Genomic DNA, 21,039 nt, shown 5'->3' on the forward strand with positions numbered 1-21,039 from the left:
TTCTTAAAATGAACATGTGCTGGATCATCACCTGAGGTTACTGTAACATGAAATATATGGCAGAATGTGGGTAAAAGTGAGAAGGACACATACAATTCTCCCTTAAGGAGTTCAGCCACATAGAATCATAGAGATGGAAGAGACCTCAGGAGATCATCATGTCCAGCCCCCTGCCCAAGGCAGGACTAATCCCAACTAAATCAACCCAGCCAGGGCTTTGTCAAGCCGAGACTTAAAAACCTCTAGGGATGGAGATTCCACCACATCCCTAGGTAACTCATTCCAGTGCTTCACCACCCTCCTAGTGAAATAGTTCTTCCTAATATCCAACCTAGACCTCGCCCACTGTAACTTGAGACCATTGCTCCTTGTTCTGCCATCCGTCACTACTGTGAGCAGCCTTTCTCCATCCTCTTTGGAACCTCCCTTCAGGAAGTTGAAGGCGTCTATCAACCTCCCCCTCCCACTCTTCTCTTCTGAAGACTAAACAAACCCAAATCCCTCAGTCTCTCCTCATAGGTCATGCGCTCCAACCCCCTAATCATTTTGGTTGCCCTCAGCTGGACCCTCACCAGTGCATCCACATCCTTTCTATAGTGGGGGAAGGGGCCAGAACTGGGAACAATACCCCAGATGTGGCCTCACCAAAGCCAAATAAGGGGGAATAATCACTTCTCTGGATCTGCTGGCAATGCTCCTCCTAATGCAACCTAATATGCCATTAGTCTTCTTGGCTACCCGGGCACACTGTTGACTCATATCCAGGTTCTCATCCACAGTAATTCCCAGGTCCTTTTCTGCAGAACTGCTACTTAGCCATTTGGTCCCCAGCCTGTAACAATGCTTGGGATTCTTCCGTCCCAGGTGCAGGACTCTACACTTGTCCTTGTTGAACCTCATCAGATTTCTTTTGGCCAAATCCTCTAATCTGTCCAGGTCACTCTGGACCCTATCCCTGCCCTCAAGAGTATCTACCTCTCCCCCTAGCTTAGTGTCATCTGCAAACTTGCTGAGGGTGCAATCCATGCCCTCATCCAGGTCATTAATAAAGATGTTGAACAAAACCGGTCCTAGAACAAATCCTTCGGGAACTCCACTAGAAACCGACCGCCAATCTGACATCGAGCCATTGATCACTACCCGTTGGACCCGACAGTCTAGCCAGCTTTCTATCCATCTTACAGTCCATTTATCCAATCCATATTCCCTTAACTTGCTGGCAAGAATATTGTGGGAGACCATATCAAAACATTTGCTAAAGTCAAGATATATCACATCCACTGACTTTCCCATATCCACAGAGCCAGTTATCTCATCATAGAAGCTAATCAGATTGCTCAGGCACAACTTGTCCTTCATGAATCTATGTTAGAATCATAGAATCATAGAATAATAGGACTGGAAGGGACCTCGAGAGGTCATCGAGTCCAGCCCCCCGCCCTCAAGGCAGGATCAAGCTCCGTCTACACCATCCCTGACAGATGTCTATCTAACCTGTTCTTAAATATCTCCAGAGAGGGAGATTCCACCACCTCCCTTGGCAATTTATTCCAATATTTGACCACCCTGACAGTTAGGAATTTTTTCCTAATGTCCAATCTAAACCTCCCCTGCTGCACTTTAAGCCCATTACTCCTTGTCCTGTCCTCAGAAACCAAGAGGAACAAATTTTCGCCTTCCTCCTTGTGACACCCTTTTAGATATTTGAAAACCGCTATCATGTCCCCCCTTAATCTTCTTTTTTCCAAACTAAACAAGCCCAGTTCATGAAGCCTGGCTTCATAGGTCATGTTCTCTAGACCTTTAATCATTCTTGTCGCTCTTCTCTGTACCCTTTCCAATTTCTCCACATCTTTCTTGAAATGTGGCGCCCAGAACTGGACACAGTACTCCAGCTGAGGCCTAACTAGTGCAGAATAGAGCGGCAGAATGACTTCACGAGTTTTGCTTACAACACACCTGTTGATACAACCTAGAATCATATTTGCTTTTTTTGCAACAGCATCACACTGTTGACTCATATTCAACTTGTGGTCCACTATGACCCCTAGATCCCTTTCCGCCATGCTCCTTCCTAGACAGTCGCTTCCCATCTTGTATGTATGGAACTGATTGTTCCTTCCTAAGTGGAGCACTTTGCATTTCTCTTTATTAAACCTCATCCTGTTTACCTCTGACCATTTCTCTAACTTGCTAAGGTCATTTTGAATTATGTCCCTATCCTCCAAAGAAGTCGCAACCCCACCCAGTTTGGTATCATCTGCAAACTTAATAAGAGTACTCTCTATCCCAATATCTACATCATTGATGAAGATATTGAACAGTACGGGTCCCAAAACAGACCCTTGAGGAACTCCACTTGTTATCCCTTTCCAGCAGGATTTAGAACCGTTAACAACAACTCTCTGACTACGGTTATCCAGCCAATTATGCACCCACCTTATCGTGGCCCTATCTAAGTTATATTTGCCTAGTTTATCAATAAGAATATCATGCGAGACCGTATCAAATGCCTTACTAAAGTCTAGGTATATGACATCCACCGCTTCTCCCTTATCCACAAGGCTCGTTATCCTATCAAAGAAAGCTATCAGATTAGTTTGGCATGACTTGTTCTTCACAAACCCATGCTGGCTATTCCCTATCACTTTATTACTTTCCAAGTGTTTGCATACGATTTCCTTAATTACCTGCTCCATTATCTTCCCTGGGACAGACGTTAAACTGACCGGTCTATAATTTCCTGGGTTGTTCTTATTCCCCTTTTTATAGATGGGCACAATATTTGCCCTTTTCCAGTCTTCTGGAATCTCCCCTGTCTGCCATGATTTTTCAAAGATCATAGCTAAAGGCTCAGATACCTCCTCTATCAGCTCCTTGAGTATCGTGGGATGCATTTCATCAGGACCTGGTGACTTGCTGACATCTAACTTTCCTAAGTGATTTTTAACTTGTTCTTTGTGTATCCTATCTTCTAAACTTACCCTCTCTCTGCTTGTATTCACTACGTTAGGCACACCTCCAGACTTCTCGGTGAAGACCGAAACAAAGAAGTCATTGAGCATCTCCGCCATTTCCAAGTTCCCTGTTACTGCTTCTCCCTCCTCGCTAAGCAGTGGGCCTACCCTGTCCTTGGTCTTCCTCTTGCTTTTAATGTATTTATAAAAGGTCTTCTTGTTTCCCTTTATGCCTGTAGCTAGTTTGATCTCATTTTGTGCCTTTGCCTTTCTAATCTTGCCCCTGCATTCCCGTGTTGCTTGCCTATATTCATCCTTTGTTAGTTGTCCTAGTTTCCATTTTTTATATGACTCCTTTTTTATTTTGAGATCATGCAAGATCTCCTTGTTAAGCCAAGCTGGTCTTTTGCCATATTTTCTATCTTTCCTACACAGCGGAATTGTTTGCTTTTGGGCCCTTAACAACGTCCCTTTGAAATACTTCCAACTCTCCTCAGTTGTTTTTCCCTTCAGTCTTGCTTCCCATGGGACCTTACCTACAAGTTCTCTGAGCTTATCAAAATCTGCCTTCCTGAAATCCATAACCTCAATTGTGCTGGTCTCCCTTCTACCTTTCCTTAAGATCATGAACTCTATTATTTCGTGATCACTGTCCCCTATACTGTCTTCCACTTTCAAGTTCTCAACTAGTTCCTCCCTATTTGTTAAAACCAAATCCAGAACAGCTTCTCCTCTGGTAGCTTTTTCAGCCTTCTGAAACAGAAAGTTGTCTCCAATGCAGTCCAGAAACTTATTGGATAGCCTGTGCCTCGCTGTGTTAGTTTCCCAACATATGTCTGGATAGTTGAAGTCCCCCATCACCACCAAATCTTGGGCTTTGGATAGTTTTGTTAATTGTTTAAAAAAGGCCTCATCCATCTCTTCCACCTGGCTAGGTGGCCTGTAGTAGACTCCTAGCATGATATCACCCTCGTTTTTTACCCCTTTTAGCTTAACCCAGAGACTCTCTACACTGCTATCTCCTACGTTCATCTCCACTTCAGTCCAAGTGTGTACATTTTTAATATACAAGGCAACCCCTCCTCCCTTTTTTCCCTGTCTGTCCTTCCTGAGCAAGCCGTACCCTTCCATACCAACATTCCAATCATGCGTCCCATCCCACCAGGTTTCTGTAATACCAATGATATCATAGTTGTATTTATTGGTTAGCAATTCCAGTTCTTCCTGCTTATTACCCATACTTCTCGCATTTGTATATAGGCATCTAAGATACTGATTTGATCTTGCCTCCCTGTTGTGCCCTGACCCTCCTTTCTCCTTGCCATTATAGGCCGTAGTCCCCCCCATTTCCAACCCATCTCCCAGTCCCGCACATTCAGCACTTACCTGTGGGCTTTGCTCACCTGCCCCCGACTATTCCTATGTTGACTATTCCTGATCACTTTCCCCACTTTCAAGTGCTTCAAAATGGATTCCTTGAGGATTCCCTCCATGACTTTTCTGGGGACTGAGGTAAGGTTGATTGGTCTGTAGTTCCCTGATTATCCTTCTTCCCTTTTTTAAAGATGGGCACTACATTTGCCTTTTTCCAATCATTTGGGATCTCTCCCGATCTCCATGCATTTTCAAGGATAAGGGCCAAAGGCTCTGCTATGACATTTGCCAACTCCCTCCGTACCCTCGGATGCATTAAATCTGGGCCCATGGATTTGTGTATGCTTAGCTTTTCTAAATAGTTCCTAACTTGTTCTTTCCCCACCAAGGGCTGTCCACCTCCTTCCCATACTGCATTGCCTAGTGAATTTGTCTGGGAGCTGACCTCTTCCATCAATACAGAGGCAAAGAAAGCATTTTATTTAATTTATGTATATTTTTAAAGAGCATCATCAGCATGGAAGCATGTCCTTTAGAATGGTGGCCAAAATATGAAGAGGCTTATAAATGTTTAGCTTATCTGGCACTAAATACCATGCAACACTGACTACAAAAGTGCCATGCGAACAGTTGTTCTCACTTTCTAATGATATTTTAAATAAGAAGCAGACAGCACTATTGTCCATCAGTGGAAACAAACGTATTTTTTTTAGCAATTGGCAGAACAAGAAGTAGAGCTGCATAGACTTGTATGCACTAAAGTTTTACATTGTTTTGCTAACATGACAGTGCAGTTATGTAAGAAAAAAATCTACATTTGGAAGTTACACTTGCACAGTAAAAAGGCTGCACTTCAATACTTGTATGAAGTGATTTGCAAAATAACTATATGGTTTATCATTTTGCAGTGCATACATTTATTAAATTTATAAAATATAAAGTATACACTTTGTAGTCTGTGTTGTAATTAAAATAAATATTGAAAATGTGAAAAAATAACGACAAATATTTAAAAAAAACCTCTGTTGGTATTCTATTGTTTTACAGTGTGATTATTTATGATGAATTCAAAAAATTGTGATTAAAAATATTAACCACTTGAGCTAACTGCAGTTAATTGACAGCTCTAAATTTCATACTTCCTATGGTCACCTCAGTCTGCTTTATAGCCTATTGGCACATTGTTAATTTACATGAGAACACATTCCTGGCAAATCCATGATTCTGTTGAAAATCTAACCATTACCCCGTACTAAGCTAAATGTGTTGCTTTTAGTTTTGATTATCAGATTCCAGAGCAAGATTAGTGCTGCTTGATTCCTATACATCCTGAATGAGTTTAGTCAAGAATCAACATTCTGGCTGGAAAACCCAACGTTGTCCCATCGGTCCCAAAATGGCAGTTCTTGTGCTGACCCTATGTTGTTATTGCAAATAGTCTATGTGTGGAAGCAAATTTCATTAGACACTCATCATCTGATTTCTCTTCTGATCTGTATGCTCCTAGTACCAGTTCAAATTCAGTTCTATCATGGCCAATTCTCATGTTCCTATCTCCTAACAAGAGAATATGAAGTGGGAGTGACATCCTACATACAATGCTGTTTAACGTGGCATAAAAAGCATCTTTTTCAACATCAGGTTTTGCATGAGCTAGAGCATATGCACTAATAATTACTACATTCTTCCTTAAGTTGAAAGTGGTGGCTACCAAGCATGGAGAGCAAGCCTGCCAAGCCAGTTTGCACCCTGAGGGTATGTCTACACAGCAGCGTTATTTCAGAATAACTGATGTTATTCCTAAATAATATAGTCCGCATCTACGCTACAAGCAGTTATTTCATCATAATGGCAAAATAATGTCTAGTTGGAGGACTTCTTACTCCAACTCCTGTAACCCTCATTTTATGAGGAGTAAGGGAATTAGGAGGAAGATTGCTCTTTCATGGACTTCCTGCTGTGTAGACAGCACCAACAGATGAAATAAGCTATTTTGATTTAAGCTACGCAATTGATATAGCTCATCTATTAATCTATTGATGATCAAACATTCTATGGTCCCATCCTCAGAAATTAGGATCTGATTCATTAGACAGTGTAAGCTCATTTGTTTACATCTTAGGCTATATTTTCAGATCCCCTTAACTCCGGATATGTCCTGACATATTTTGAACATATTCATTTGAACAAGCTTATGGTGAGTGTGGACCCACAAATGCTAGTTTCATGTATATTAGCTTCATTCTGTTTTTTAAGTGGTTTCTAATAAAATGAATCAATTGACAGTTTATCAATAGATTACTAGGATTTTAAAATAACGTAAGAGCATTGTACAAATTTTTAATTCCTTATTTTCCACTACTGATCAAAAAGATTAAGATTAAATTATTGGGCAAAAATCTGAAAACAATTCCATTGAATAATGGAACAGTTTAGTTTGATAATTAGCAGAGTTCTATATTTCTATTGTATTCTTATGAGTGATTATGTCAGAAATTAACTTGCCCAACATTAGAAGACATTAGTAGAAAAACAAGTTTTTTGAACGCTTTGAGGTTCATAGATGGTCTGGTTTGGGATAATTTCATTTATTGTATTTTCAAATATTTGTTTTCCTAGAATGTTCATGTGTTGATTCTACAGCTCATGAGACTAGATTAAGAGTCCCTTATTGTAATCTGCAATTTGCATTCTGTTGAGTCATTAAATAAGCCATCTAATTTCCTTCTTTAATTAAGGTTTGGAGTCTGTTTGATTGGTGTTAGGAGGGAAGATAACAAAAACATTCTGCTGAATCCAGGCCCGCGATATATTATGAGCTCTACAGATATTTGTTTTTATATCAACATCACCAAAGAAGAAAATTCAGCTTTTAAAAAACAAGAACAGCATAGAAAAAATAATGAATGCAAGTCATTTTATCATGGACCGTCTAGGTTGCCCTTGCATAGTGTAATTGCCAGTATGGGTAAGTACAGGTAAATCTCAAAATATTCTGATACTATGGGGAAAAAAGATCAGAAATATATTATACTAAAAATATAAATCTATTTTAAAATGCCCTATGACAATGTTTTTCAAATTGGTTCACAGATCAACTCTGAGAAACTTGCTAACTGGATGATTAGGTTTGTTTATTTACCGGCTCCACAGCCATGGAGCCTTGTGGCTCCCATTGGCTCCAGTTTCCAGTTTGCAGCCAAGGGGAGCCTCAGGAAGCAGTGTGGCCTGGGATTAGAATGGGATCACAGAAGTATCAGAAACCACATGGACCATAGACTCCCTTTGCTGAGTGTAGCTTGACAGACATCAGGCCTGTGGACAAACACTTAAAGTGCTTAGTCACAAAAGGCTGTAGTGTCTTGCTGTCTATAATTCATAATCAAAGACATATGTTTAATTGATACATTTCATGGTAATCTAGCTAAAATACACCAAAAGTCTAAAATATCTCATGCAGTGAATTCCTATTGTTTATTTGAATATCACAAACTAATTCACAACAAAGTGGCCAAATATTAGATGCTATCAGCCCCATCAGGTGTATTCCCCCTTTCCTGTACAAGTACCTGTTACTGGTATAAATTAGGAAGTAATACTCCAATGTCCAGATCACTAGACAATCTTTTATCCCATCAAACAACTCATTGGACTACATTTTGTTTCCAGAAACATAATGTAACAGAACCAAGAAGAACAAACACATTAAAAGTCAAGGTGTCAAAATCTGATCTCACTTAAACAATTGGAAATCTTACACATTATCCTAGTTAATATCAGATTGATTAAGTAAAATTTTGTATTCATTAAGGATATATAGCAGCATCCATAAATTCAATATAACCTGCTGTTTATTTGCAAATATTCTCAAAGCTGATTTGCATGTGCTATATTTTTAAATGCTATAGGTTGGTAAGTTTTTGGAAAAAATTAATTTATTACCATGTTAATGAGAAATTGCCTTGTATATTATTGTAGAATGATGTAAGGCTCTACTGGATGTAGCTTAAACATTTATTATATTTTCATAACATTTTGATACATGGTTGTGTTTTTGATCATCCATAATAAGCATAATATACCCCCTTTATAATTCTGACTGGACTTGCATGTTGAGAGTTGCTTCTGATGCTGTTTTAGGGACCGTGGCTATAGATTTACAAGATACAGGATACAGATCTTCCGCTGGACCTACTTTAACCCTTCCTTCAGAGGGACGTAAAGATGGCAGAAGATCTAGCATAGCACCTGTTTTGGAGGTGGCAGACTCCTCATCGCTTCAGACATGTGATCTTCTAAGTGACCAGTCAGAGGATGAAACCACTCCCTCAGATGATGACATTTCAATGACTTCAGAGTACGTAAAGTCAATGTGAACAGGACATTACTATGTGTAGATGTTAATACTGGGTAAATGTTAAGTGTGGTTCTGCTCCCATTGAAATGATTGGAAACTGGATTTCAACTCTTTTTCTGATTAAAGACATCTCATTTAATAAGAAACAGAAGTGGACCTGATTTATGTGTGATCATATCACATAATCTGTAGTGAAAAGACAGAAGGCCCAATGACAGAGTGATTTCCTCTATTTTGAAATAAGAAATAGTCCAACTCCTGCAGGACATTTGTGACATTCAATAACAAAGGCCTGGCTGTGTTTGGAAGTGAAAAGCTATTTCATAAACACTCAAGTAAATCCACATAACGGGTATGGGTCTAAAGAGACTAAAGAGAGAACAGGGTCCAAAGGTCTGTTACCAGGAGTCAGAAAACTAGAAGGTCAGAATCAGAAAGCAGGGATAATGAGAGCAGGAGTCCATAGCGGTGTGGAGTATAGTTGAATGGACAACTTCCAGTTTCTTCCTCTGACTTAAACAGGAGCAGCAGCACAATCAGGAGCTTTGGCACTCTCCCAGTCAGAACACAGTTTTGGGGCTTGTGCCTTTGTTTTGGCTTTTAGGGTTCTGTCCCAGATGTTGTTTATGATATGCTGAATGGAAAATTAGAGCATTAGGTACTCCCATGCCCCCAGCCTTGGGCTGCTACAAAATCTGTAGTGGAAAATCATGGATTAAACTGCCAAAAAGAGAAATTTCTTCCTAAACTTCAGTCAGTTTGTTTACGTCTTAAAGTATGAGGATTTATAGCTCATCTATTCTCCTGTCAAAATAACTGTTGATATTCTCATCCATATAAATATCTAGTTGGATTCAGAAAAGAATTAAACTGTTAGAATCAATACTTTTTTAATTCAATCTAGGTTGCTATTACAAATTGTATCAATTGTATTAGATTTTTCTGATGATTAGCAATAGGATCAGCCTAACTTTTAAGTGTTATGTATCAGTTAGAAATATCTTGAACATCATCCATCTACTTTCTACAATGAAAATCCATGCTTGAGCCATTAGACGGCACGAAATTGAATGACACTTAAAGTTGTTCAATTGAGAAATGTGTCACCCTAATAAACAAACATGTGATCCTATAACAATGTCACCACTTATTATATTTACTGAATTGTGTGTATATATGTATATACACACACACATAGTGTTATGATTATTGTTTATATGAGAAAACTAATTGAATCTATTTTGTTTAATTTAATATTTAGTTATGCATGATTTTATACATATTAATACTTGTCTCTCTTTGCTATGCCGCAAATAGTAATAATAAAAAAATAGTTAGACTTGTTTGTTTTGCAGTTGCTAAATTGCTGACAGTTTTCAAAACTGTTTCTCTACTCTTCTAGGTATGCTAAAGGTTATCCTCCTTACTCTCCTTATATTGGAAGTTCTCCCACATTTTGCCATCTGCTGCATGAAAAAGTGCCATTTTGTTGTTTAAGATTGGACAAGGTAAAAAGTTTTTGTTACTGTAAAGACCCATGTGTTAAACAAGGCTTGTTTATTTGTTGTGTTCAAACACAATTTTGTCCTTGTCTGCATTTGCAGATAAGTAGCATTCAGCACCCATTCAGCTACAACCAGTGCTTTTTTTGTTAAAAAAAAAAAAAAAAAAAAAAAGTGCTGGTACTCCAGGGGAAATGTCGTTGAGCTCTGACTGGCGGTGCTAGTACTACGTCTGGAGATGCTAGTACTGCGTACCAGGCAATACCGTCACAAAAAAAAGCACTGGGCCGCCTACAACCCATGCTGACACGTAGAATTGCTGACAGATGTTTGTGAAGCTCAGACAAGACTAAGTTCAACTCACACATTTTAGCTTGGGAAGTGAAAAACCACTTTGAATCTTGTTATCCCTGAGTATTGACTTCTGTCCAAAGCCACTGAAGTTTTGTTTTCTATACTGGTTTAAGGGATGCCAACATAACTACTATGAAGATGCCAAAGCCTATGGATTCAAAAATAAATTGATTATAGTTGCAGCAGAGACAGCTGGAAATGGCTTATACAACTTTATTGTTCCACTCAGAGCTTATTATAGACCAAAGAAAGAACTTAATCCTATTGTATTGCTTCTGGATAACCCGTAAGTGGATTTAAAATTTTTTTACTATACAAATAAGTGTTTAAATCACAATATGTGCTTTGTCTGTGGCTGATGGTCACAAGAAATATGACTAATTTAAATAAAATTATGGCACAAACATCTTTAAGAGTGGAGACAAGGATGATATTAAATGTGTGTTGTGCAGTAAGGACCTAAAATAACTCTCAGTGACATCAATGGGAGTCCTTCTAACTACCACAGGTTTACAAGGAAAAGTAGAGGAAATCAGAGTACTAATTAGGTTGTAAAATCATTTACAAGTCTGAAATTTTTGGAGACAAATTGTAATTTAAATATTTCAAATAACATGTGCCTTAATTGCTGTATGTTTCAGATGTATATTGAATTATTCAGTTCCCTGTCTGCATCCGTCTTTTTCCCAGCTTGCTTAGCATCAAGGGGAACACTTTTTTATTCACACTGCTGTCCTGCATGATAGGAGTGAGTTTGTCCTTTCAAGACAATGTCTCAGAGCTAAGCCTATGCAGGTTTCTGAACAAGTCTGTGCATGGTTTGCACTATAAATAGTAAGTATAGGACTATTTGACTTGTCTATCTATTAAGTGCAGAAGACAGATAGCCTATACTTTACTATCTATACGCATATTACTAACTAAGCATATTGTTTGACTACTGCTTATTTCAGAGCTGATCCATTCCAGAAACTAGAAATGTCCTTTGGGAAGTGTCCCTGTTCACTGATTGCCTTATAAAACCACAGAAGAACAAACATTTATTAATGCATGTACGGCTCAATTGTACAATTAAGCTGCAGTCCTGATTTAAGAATAATATAGGTCCTCATCAGTTCAGGAACAGTTATAAGAGGAATTGTAACATGTGCCATGGCCTCTTCATTCCCCATGCTCTTTGGTGAAACTAGAAGGAAAGAGTGTTTTCTTGTGCTCTCCCCCTGCAGAATTGCATTTGTTTCTGGATCTTGTGCAAAAAGGGCAGAATGTTCCTTGCATTGTCCTTCTCCCCCATCTATGCACTCCAAAGCAAGGGCAAGTCAAAGTCTGTCCCTTTATAGTGCTGGCTGAAAATGGTTAGTGACATGCAGGTACATGGGCATGTCACATTAAAAGGGAGTGTGCATTGTTTACGTGCTTCCATTTATGAGTTCACAAATGCACTGATGTGGAGGGGAAGTCAGATACTTTTAGCTTCACAACATCATTTAACTTCTACCCCCCCCCCTTCTAAAATAAGACATGGCTAATTTTAACATTGCAATTGTTAAACCATTGCTTTGTGTACTAGGTTGGAAATAAAGGTCAAAATCTTTGTTTACAGAGTTGAGAAATCTGCTCTCTCACAGTGCAGGAACTGCCTGTGCTCAGACTGATACTGCACAATCTCTTTTAACTTATCACAAAGTGCTGTTCTCACTGCTCTTGTGCCCAGCTGGTGACGTTCCTTTTTGCTATCTCTCACTGTAATTATTCATCTCCCACTTCTGCAATGACTGATGGAAATCACCTGATTTTCTATCAGTTAGAGATTTTCTAGTCTGAGAAGGATTTTCTGGTCTGAGAAGGTCAGCTCAAGTTAGAGTGGTCCAAAAGGGCTAGAGACACATGGGGAAACAAGGGATCATAAAACAGATTTTTTTTCATTTAGAACCAAATTTCCCTTATATATTTTCATTCTAGCGTCAAAGTGTATCGTACAAAACAAAGCTGAGTATAGGTGGTAAAACTCCGAAACATTCATAAGCTCAATCCCAATGTGGCATTTGAAGTGCTTATATTGATTTTGGATCTTGTATAAGTTTCCCCATTCAATGATCCCCCATCACTAAGCCCCCAAGTCTCTGGTGGGGCGGGGAGGTATCTTCTCTTCTGTCAAAAATATTTTTCAGGAAGGTTGGTGGCTGCCCGGGCCATACACAGAAAGCTATTGGAATGGGACCTGAAACCCTTTGCACTTGCCACCTGGCCAGGTGTCTAGTTAAAGAATCTCCATGTTTATCGCCCAGCTCATAGGTCTAGCTGTGAATTCTCTGCCTTCTTTGCTGGGAATTCTCTGCCTTCGTTGCAAAAAAAAAAAAAAAAGAAAAGAAAAGAAAAAAAATCTTCCTAATTTGGCTAACAAAGATCTTCTCTCCTACAAAAAGCATTTCTGTTTCCCTAAAAGTATCAGGTTATTTTCAACCCATGCTGCACATAATAGGTGATCCACAATACTATTGAGACTGAGCTCACAGCATACTGATAACCTTCAAGTGGGGTCTCATATGAACATACATTTTGGGGCATTAATGCAAGGGCAGCCTCTGGAAGGACCAATAGGATGCAAGGGAAAAAATGAAAGCATAAGTTGAAGGGCAAAAGAAAATGAAGAGAGATGAAATTTGTCTAAACTCATTTCAAAGCTCATGAACACTTTGTGTCCAATCCAAGTTGGTAAATATTTTTCTGCAAAGCACTTGGCTGAATTCCTGTAAACATAAGCTTCAGGAGGTAGCTGAGTTAGTCTGTACAGGATAAACTTAAAAAACAACAAGTAGTCTGGTAGCACTTTAAAGACTAACAAAACATGTAGATGGTATCATGAGCTTCATGGGCACAGCCCATACTTCAGATGACCGGAGTGTTGGATGTCCAGAACCAAAAATAAATAGGGAAGGGAGCGGGGAGTAAGAGGAAAAAATGGGAGGGGGGAAGAGGCAGTGGGTATATAAATATCAAAGGGAAAGCCAAGCTAGTATGTCACAGGAAAAACCTAAAGCCTGGATAGTTAAAAGAAGCAGATAAGGACCATTAGTTAGCAATTAGAGAGGAAGAGTACTAACACCAGAATCTACACAGACAAAGAACAATTGGCACCTTCGTAGTTTGGGTTAGTTGATAATGTCCCAGACATCCAGTATCTAAATTCAGACCATTGGCATGTGAATTCAACTTGTGAATGAATTGTAGTTCCAATCCTTCCCTGTGTATTTGGCTTGTGGAAATGGTCTATAACAAAACAGCAACTTGAAGATCTCTTAATGAGTGACCAGGCAGATTAAAGTGTTCACCAACAGGTTTCTGTATGTTCATTTTATGGATATCTAATTTGCGTCCATTGATTCTTTTCCGTAGGGACTGGCTGTTTGTCCAATACATATTGCAGTGGAGCACTGCTGGCATTTGATGGCATAAATCACATTACTAGATGTGCAGTTAAATGAGCCTCTGATTTGGTAGTGCATGTGGATGGCTTCAGTGATGAATTTGCTTGTATAGATATGTGGGCAGAGTTGGCACTGGGGCTAATTGCAGGATTGGGTTCCTAGATGCTTATGATGTAGCTGTGTAGCACAGTTACCAGAAATAATTCATTTCAGGTTGGGGGGGGGGTGTTCTGTAAGCGAGAATTGGTCTTTCCCCCAAGGCCTGGGAAATTGGCCTTTCCCCCAAGGCCTCTGAGAGTGAGGGATCATCTTCCAGGATAAGTCGTAGATTGCTGATAAGGTATTGGAGAGGTTTAAGTTGTGTAGGTAATGACAAATGGAATTCTGTTGTTTTCTCTTTTGGGTCTGTCTTGAAGTAGTTCATGTCTGGGTACTTTTCTGGCTCTGTTAATCTGTTTTTGCACTTCTCCAGATGGGTATTTCAGTTTTAGGAATGCTCACACATAAGCACACTACAGGTTGAACCTCCTTGGTCCAGCACCCTCAATAGCTGTCAGATCCCAGATGAGGGATTTTGCTTGACCTAGGGAGGTCATTTCTGGCCCCCGTGCCACTGCCCCCTTTCAGCTGGTTCCCCACTTGCTGCCCTGCCATCACTGCTGTGGCTCCTGCCCCTACCAGGCAGCCATGTACCAGGTTTCTCAGCCCTGCTGGGCAGCCCCGCAACTGCACGGTGGATGGCCCCACCAGCAGCTCCCTGCGGGCAGCCTGCTGCCCTGCCAACCCTTCAGGGCTCCCTGCTGCTAGCCCTCCACCGGGACTGTCTGGTCCTGCAACATCTGTACCGGATCACAGAGTCCCAATTTAGAGCGTTTCACCCTGTACTATCAGTCTACCACACTTTTCATATTTTAAGACAATAGTGTGAAATCCCAGGATCAATGGGAGTTTTGTCACAGACTTCACCCACTATAAATCAGCCTTTACCAAGGTTTACTAGTTTCTCTTACATCTTTTTTGCAGTTTGCGAACAGAGGCTATGTGTAGTAGTGGACATGTTTAGATGTGTCCTCATTCCATGATGATTAAAATGTCATCTGCCCTCACTGTCCTTTCAGTATCTATCTTTCTTTGTAGAGAAAAGGAGCAAGATGTGTGGTACAATACAGAAAGGATGCAGCACATGACTATATTACCTTTCATTCCCTTTTTAAAATGAAATTTCTTTGAGATTAGAACTAGCTTTTGACTTTATTTCCACCCAGCGATGTCAAGCAACAATTACTTTGTTAAAAGTAGCCCGCTTATTTCAGACGGTGTCGAAAGGAAAAGAAAATGCCCACTGTTGGAAGACATGCAGACCTTTTAGGGAGAAATGACAAGGCAGGGTCCATACGTGGTGCAAGATTGATTTTAATGGAACTATAATGGATCTGGTCTCAATCAGTATATTCGTTCAAAGGATCTTTATTTTCATTTTTTTCTGGATCATGGAATACAATTGAGTAAGGACTCTTTAGTCTTTTCTTTAAAGAAAGCATTTGGAGTATGATTATGCCATAAAGTTTGTTTTAGAAGACTACCAACTTTTATCAGATAAGCACAGTTAAATTTGATCACGCTTCATCATGACCAAAGCAAACACTGAATGTTTATGCCCAGAAATATTCAAATGTTAACATTTCCTAGTTTCCCCATCCTCTCTCTCCCAAACAAACTAACATAGCTTATTCAGTTTCTTCCAAAAAGATGCAACTGTTGTGATGTTGTGTTTCATTGTAACCCATCTGCTGCTTAGGCCAGATATGCATTTTCTGGATGCAATCTGTTGGTTCCCAATGGTTTACTACATGGTGGGCTCTATTGACAAGTAGGTAAAATAATCCTCAGAACTCTAAACATTGTAGTGTTCAGTGGTTTGTCATGTGCTGTGTTTTGCTACTGCATGTTTATGTTTGGTGATGATACATGGAAAATATCCTTGCATGCATGGTTTGTGTCAAAGGTGCTGACATTTAGAATTTCAAATTTCTGCCAAAGGATTTCAATACAAAAAATGCTCATTTTAGGCTTAACTTTAAAATTTGTTTGACCCCAGTCCAGTAAGCCTTTGGCACAAGGACTGCAAAGATTTAAGTGTGTGCTAAAAAGGAACCTTTCAGTTCTCACTCATAGCATCCATCTGGGAAATGACAGTACAGCACTTTGGTGCACACTGCTATTCACCCACCATATTCCAAACTGCAGGGCAATATAGACAAGCCATTCGGTTTGTACCAAACCTTTGAAATGGATTTTTTATTTCAGTATGTGATTTAAATGTGCACATACAGTGGAAGAAAGTGGTTTAAGCAGCAGTGTTAAAACAGAATTTCCTTTAACCAACATTTTTTCTACTCCCTACAAGATTCAGCTACTTGACAGAAAAGGATGGAGGTATGTCTAACCATACAAATGTGAATGAGAATAGGCAAATGAAAGATGTATCTGAGTTATGAGTGAAGATGTAGAAAAATATTGAGGCATTGATCCAGCTGCTGTGAACTGTTATCCCTTTAATGGATATATGATTATTTTATACCATCTGCGGCTCTGTCCTTTTAGTTTTAATTTCCATTCACTACTCTGTGGTTTTTCATGGGAAACATCCAGAGAAATGGTCAGAAGAAAACTCTGAGATTGATCAAAATAGGGCCTCAATTAGCAGATTTGATCTACAATGTTCCATATGTAAGTCATGTCTAATATGTATTGTGAATACTGCCCATGGACTGTAGATAACATCTGTCTAAGAAAAAGGCAAAATTAGGATAATAGATATGTTTGATAAGGGACTATTTTATGTATCTATTTATTTATTTATTTATTTATTTATTTATTTTGCTTTTAATAATTAGGAAGAAAGTCAGTATCTGGTCATTTTTTAAAAGTGCTTGAGTGTAGTAGTAGTAAGTTAACTAAAACATTTCTAAACTTATTCAGCTGTGAAAACTAGAACAACTGAGATATTGTCAAAATATGAAAACTTTGTTATATGCAGTTGTGCTACTGGTAGTCACGAGGGCTATATTTTCAAAGGTCAACACAATGGTAGAATGCAGAATGAAATTTAGTTTATTAAGAAAAAGATTAGAGTTTGATATATGAGCAGGTTAAATGCATACCAATAGGTACCAATGACATTAAATTTCATTACCAACTATATATCTCTCAAACTATTAATATAGAATATTGTTAAAATCGATATTGGAAATTTCAAAGAGCTGGATAGGATATGGTTTTCTTGTCCCACAAGAACTGTGAAGTCCAATTGGCATGAAAAGTCAAGGTCTTGTTTCCTTGTGAACTGAAAATCTGATTTTTTTTAATAAAATAAAAACATTTTGTTTTAATTTCAAGTTTTTTTAATTTTGGCATTCATTTCTAAGGTTAAACAATTTTAGTTTGCAATGTAAGTTGTTTCAAACAAAAAATATTTTCTATTAAAAAAGTGTTAAATATGAAATTCCAACAATTTTGAATTTTTTTCAAAAAAATTTAAGTTGAAAGTTTGTCAAAATTGACCCTATTATACAAATGATTCTGGATTAAAGAAATTAGCATTTTCTGATGAAAAATATTTACCTACAACCTCCCCCCCATTCAGAGTTTATGCATTTAGCTCTTAACACAATTGCTGTTAAAGACAATGGAAAGACTATTTGCTTAACTGGAAACTAGATTGGAGTAATGGTGTGTAACAGCAGAAATAGAATATAGTTTTAGACAGAAGAGCAAATATATTGAATGGTAAATAGATATGTTTACATTTTAACTAAGCTTACAGAAAATGTATTAAACAACCATAAAAACATATCTGTTATATCGTTATATGGGCAGTAAGATCAAGAGTAAGACAGAGATGTAGCTGTGTTAGTCTGGTCTTGCTGAAACAAAAGACAGGACTATGCTGCACTTTAAAGACTAACAAGATGGTTTATTAGGTGATGAGCTTTCATGGGCCAACTTCCTCAGATCAAATTGTGGAAGAAAATTGGCATGGTTAGAAAATAAAAGCCGTTTTAGAAAAATCCTGTAAACCTCATTTTTTGAGGAGTACAGGATCTTTCGAAAAAGGCTTCTATTTTCGAAGGAAATAGACTACAGTTTCACTAGACTACAGTTTCACTTTCGTAATAGTGCTTTTTTGAAAAAGCACCAATTTCAAAGTGTCTAATTTACATCCCTCTGTCGAAAGAGGGATGTAGTCTAGACACAGCCCTAGTGTCCTATTACTTTTTCTGATCAACATTGTTTAGTTTTTCTTCCACAAAGTGAAATATCGATTTCATTAAAATCCAAAATTATAATATTTTTTTGTGGACTACATTTCCCATGATGTTCCCTGTCCATAAACTTTCCATGATTTGCCATCTTTACTTTCTGCATGAAAAATATATTTATGCACCATAGGTGATTTAGTCTGACTAGGGAGCCTAGCCCATAGAGGAGAACAGGGCAGGCAACTAAACTACAGTTCCATGAGGTCCCATGATAGTATTTCTAAACTGAAATATTTTTATTTTCAGCCAAAATATTTCAGTACTTTAATTCTGACTATAACATTTAAGTTTTCTGTAGGGTGGGATTGGGAGGAACAAACAAAACTCACCATGGATTTTTTGTTGTTGTTGTCAAACCTATCTAATTCAGAGATTATCTGGGCACATTTAAGAGGAAATGGCTGAAGTTCATTTATAACTATGGTAGTTGATTTTGAAACATAATCCATTATATATATTTATTTAATTCACGCATGGCTGAGCACTGGTTAAATTCAAGGCTTCCGGATTTTACGCAATGCCTTTTGGCCCCAAACTAAGCATATGCATCAGGCTGATGTCTCAAACCATATCCTTCTGGGTATGTCTACACTACAAAGTTAATTCAAACTAACAGATGTTAGTTTGAATTAACTTTGATAGGCGCTACACTAGCGCTCTGCTAGTTCGAACTTAATTCGAACTAGCGGAGCGCTTAATTCGAACTAGGTAAACCTCATTCTACGAGGACTAACGCCTAGTTTGAATTAGCTAGTTTGAATTAAGGGCTGTGTAGCCACTTAATTCGAACTAGTGGGAGGCTAACCCTTCTCAGCTTGCCCTGGTGGCCACTCTGGCCAACACCAGGGAAACTTGTCTGCCCCCCTCCTGGCCCCGGAGCCCTTAAAGGGGCACGGGCTGGCTACACATTTTGTGCCAGTTGCAAGCCTGCCAGCACCCAGCCAGCAGACCCTGCACCTGGCACGTCATGAGCCAGCCACCCGATGCCACCCAGCCCTCCGCCTCTTCCCGGGACCAGCCTGGTGGCTCCCAGAAGCCTGCTCGGGGTTGCAAGAGGCGGGCGCCCGCTTGGTCTAGTGCGGAGATTGTGGACCTCATCGATGTTTGGGGGGAAGCCTCCAATGTCCACGATCTCCGCACTAGCCACAGGAACGTGGCTGTCTACGGCAGCATGGCTGACAGCCTGGCCGCAAGAGGCCACCAGCAGACCCGGGAGCAGGTCCGCTGTAAAATAAAGGACCTGCGGCAGTCCTACTCCCGGGCCTGCCTGCCAGGGGCCAACCCGGAGGCCTGCCCCCACTTTCACGCCCTGGACCGCATCCTGGGGGCTCACGTCATCCATGCCCCCCGGGTGGTCATCGACCCCAGGGCAGAGGGACCCGTACTGGACACCAAGGAGGAGGAGCTGGAGGACGCTGCAAGCCAGGAGCCTGCCGGGAGCCTGCCCATGACCCAGGACCCCCGAGGAACCCCACAGACCACATCTGCTGTGTCATCCGAGGCCAGGGAGGCCTCCACCTGTAAGTACCATCATGCTCCCCTTATGTGTACGGGGGGTTGGGGGGGAGAGGGAGCCCAGGGACCGTGCGCCTGGGCCTTGCCCACCATGGAGCAGCAGCTGGGTGTAATGCAGGGGCCTTGGCCTTGCAGAGGGGGGCTGGGTTTCACCCACCTTGTCCCCAGGGAGAACTGACCCCTGCTCTTGTTTCACCACAGCCGCAGCACCTGGGACTGCAGGACGCACCACCCCGCCTGCAACAGCCACCCGTGCCCGGGCCAGCAGGCGTGCCAGGAATGAGGAGGAGTACCAGCGGCAGCACCTCCGGTTCATGGAGCAGCTGCTCCGCAACCAGGAACACTGGGTCCAGAAGGACCTTCGGCTGCGCCAGCGGAGTGTGGATGCACTGGAGGAGCAGGGCCGTGGCCTCAGAGGCCACCTCCAGACCCTGATGGACCGGGTTCCTGCCTCCTCCTGCTCCGGCTACTGCGGCTGCCCCAGCTCTCGCTCCTCCTCCCACCACTGCTGCCTCTGCTCCCTCTCCCACTTCCTCCGCACCCCCCGTCCCTCCTGCCCCACCCTCCACACCCGCTCCCCCCTGAGTACCCCGCACCCGCAGTGTTGTGAGACGGGAGAGCCAGCTGGACCCCCAACCCTGAGCTTTCCCTTCCCTTCCTCCCCTTCCACTCCCTTCCTGCTCCCACCTCCCAGGTTTCCCCCTCCCCTAGATGTGCTAGTTCGAATTAGCTTAGTTCGAATTAAGTAATTCGAACTAAGTTAGTTCGAATTAGTGCTGTAGTGTAGACATACCCTCTCAGTTTAAGGAAATATTTTGAACAGATTCATTCTGCTGCCCTCGCTGCAACGTATAAAAGGCAGACAAACCTAGACAAATCTAATTACTCTTCGGGCTCTAGCCTATAGCTAATGAGCTCCAAAAAAGAACAAAAGTATTTAAAATAGACCCTATAGTATGAGCCTAATCTAATACCCTTCATGGCTTGGGTCTACAACTCCTTAGGTGAGCTATCCCTACTGGCCAGGCCAACCATGCCTCTTCACTGTCCTTGTTCCTCTACTAAATGAATACAGGGTAGCACTCTTCAAATCAATTTGTGCTCCCCACCATCAATAAATTAAGGTTCAGCAGTCTCCCCAGCAATAATTCAATTGTTCTGGCCCTGCATCTCTGCATGGGTCTCTCATTGCTGCAGCTCTGGTTTCTCCACAAATATACAAGAGACTTA

General features: G+C 40.5%; 1 protein-coding gene across 4 annotated transcripts in view; it reads left to right on the forward strand.

Moving 5' to 3' along the window:
• Positions 1–21,039, forward strand: part of KCNT2 (potassium sodium-activated channel subfamily T member 2) — a 322,338-nt gene that overhangs the window by 212,904 nt on the left and 88,395 nt on the right. For all 4 annotated transcript variants that reach the window (XM_075936723.2, XM_075936724.2, XM_075936725.2 and 1 more), the window contains 4 exons: positions 7,070–7,299; positions 8,472–8,688; positions 10,091–10,196; positions 10,658–10,830. In XM_075936723.2, the coding sequence (XP_075792838.1) occupies positions 7,070–7,299; positions 8,472–8,688; positions 10,091–10,196; positions 10,658–10,830 (726 nt within the window). The remainder of the gene's footprint in view (positions 1–7,069; positions 7,300–8,471; positions 8,689–10,090; positions 10,197–10,657; positions 10,831–21,039) is intronic.

Source organism: Pelodiscus sinensis, chromosome 9, assembly GCF_052426305.1.
Source record: "Pelodiscus sinensis isolate ZL-2025 chromosome 9, ASM5242630v1, whole genome shotgun sequence".
Lineage (NCBI taxonomy): Eukaryota > Metazoa > Chordata > Testudines > Trionychidae > Pelodiscus > Pelodiscus sinensis.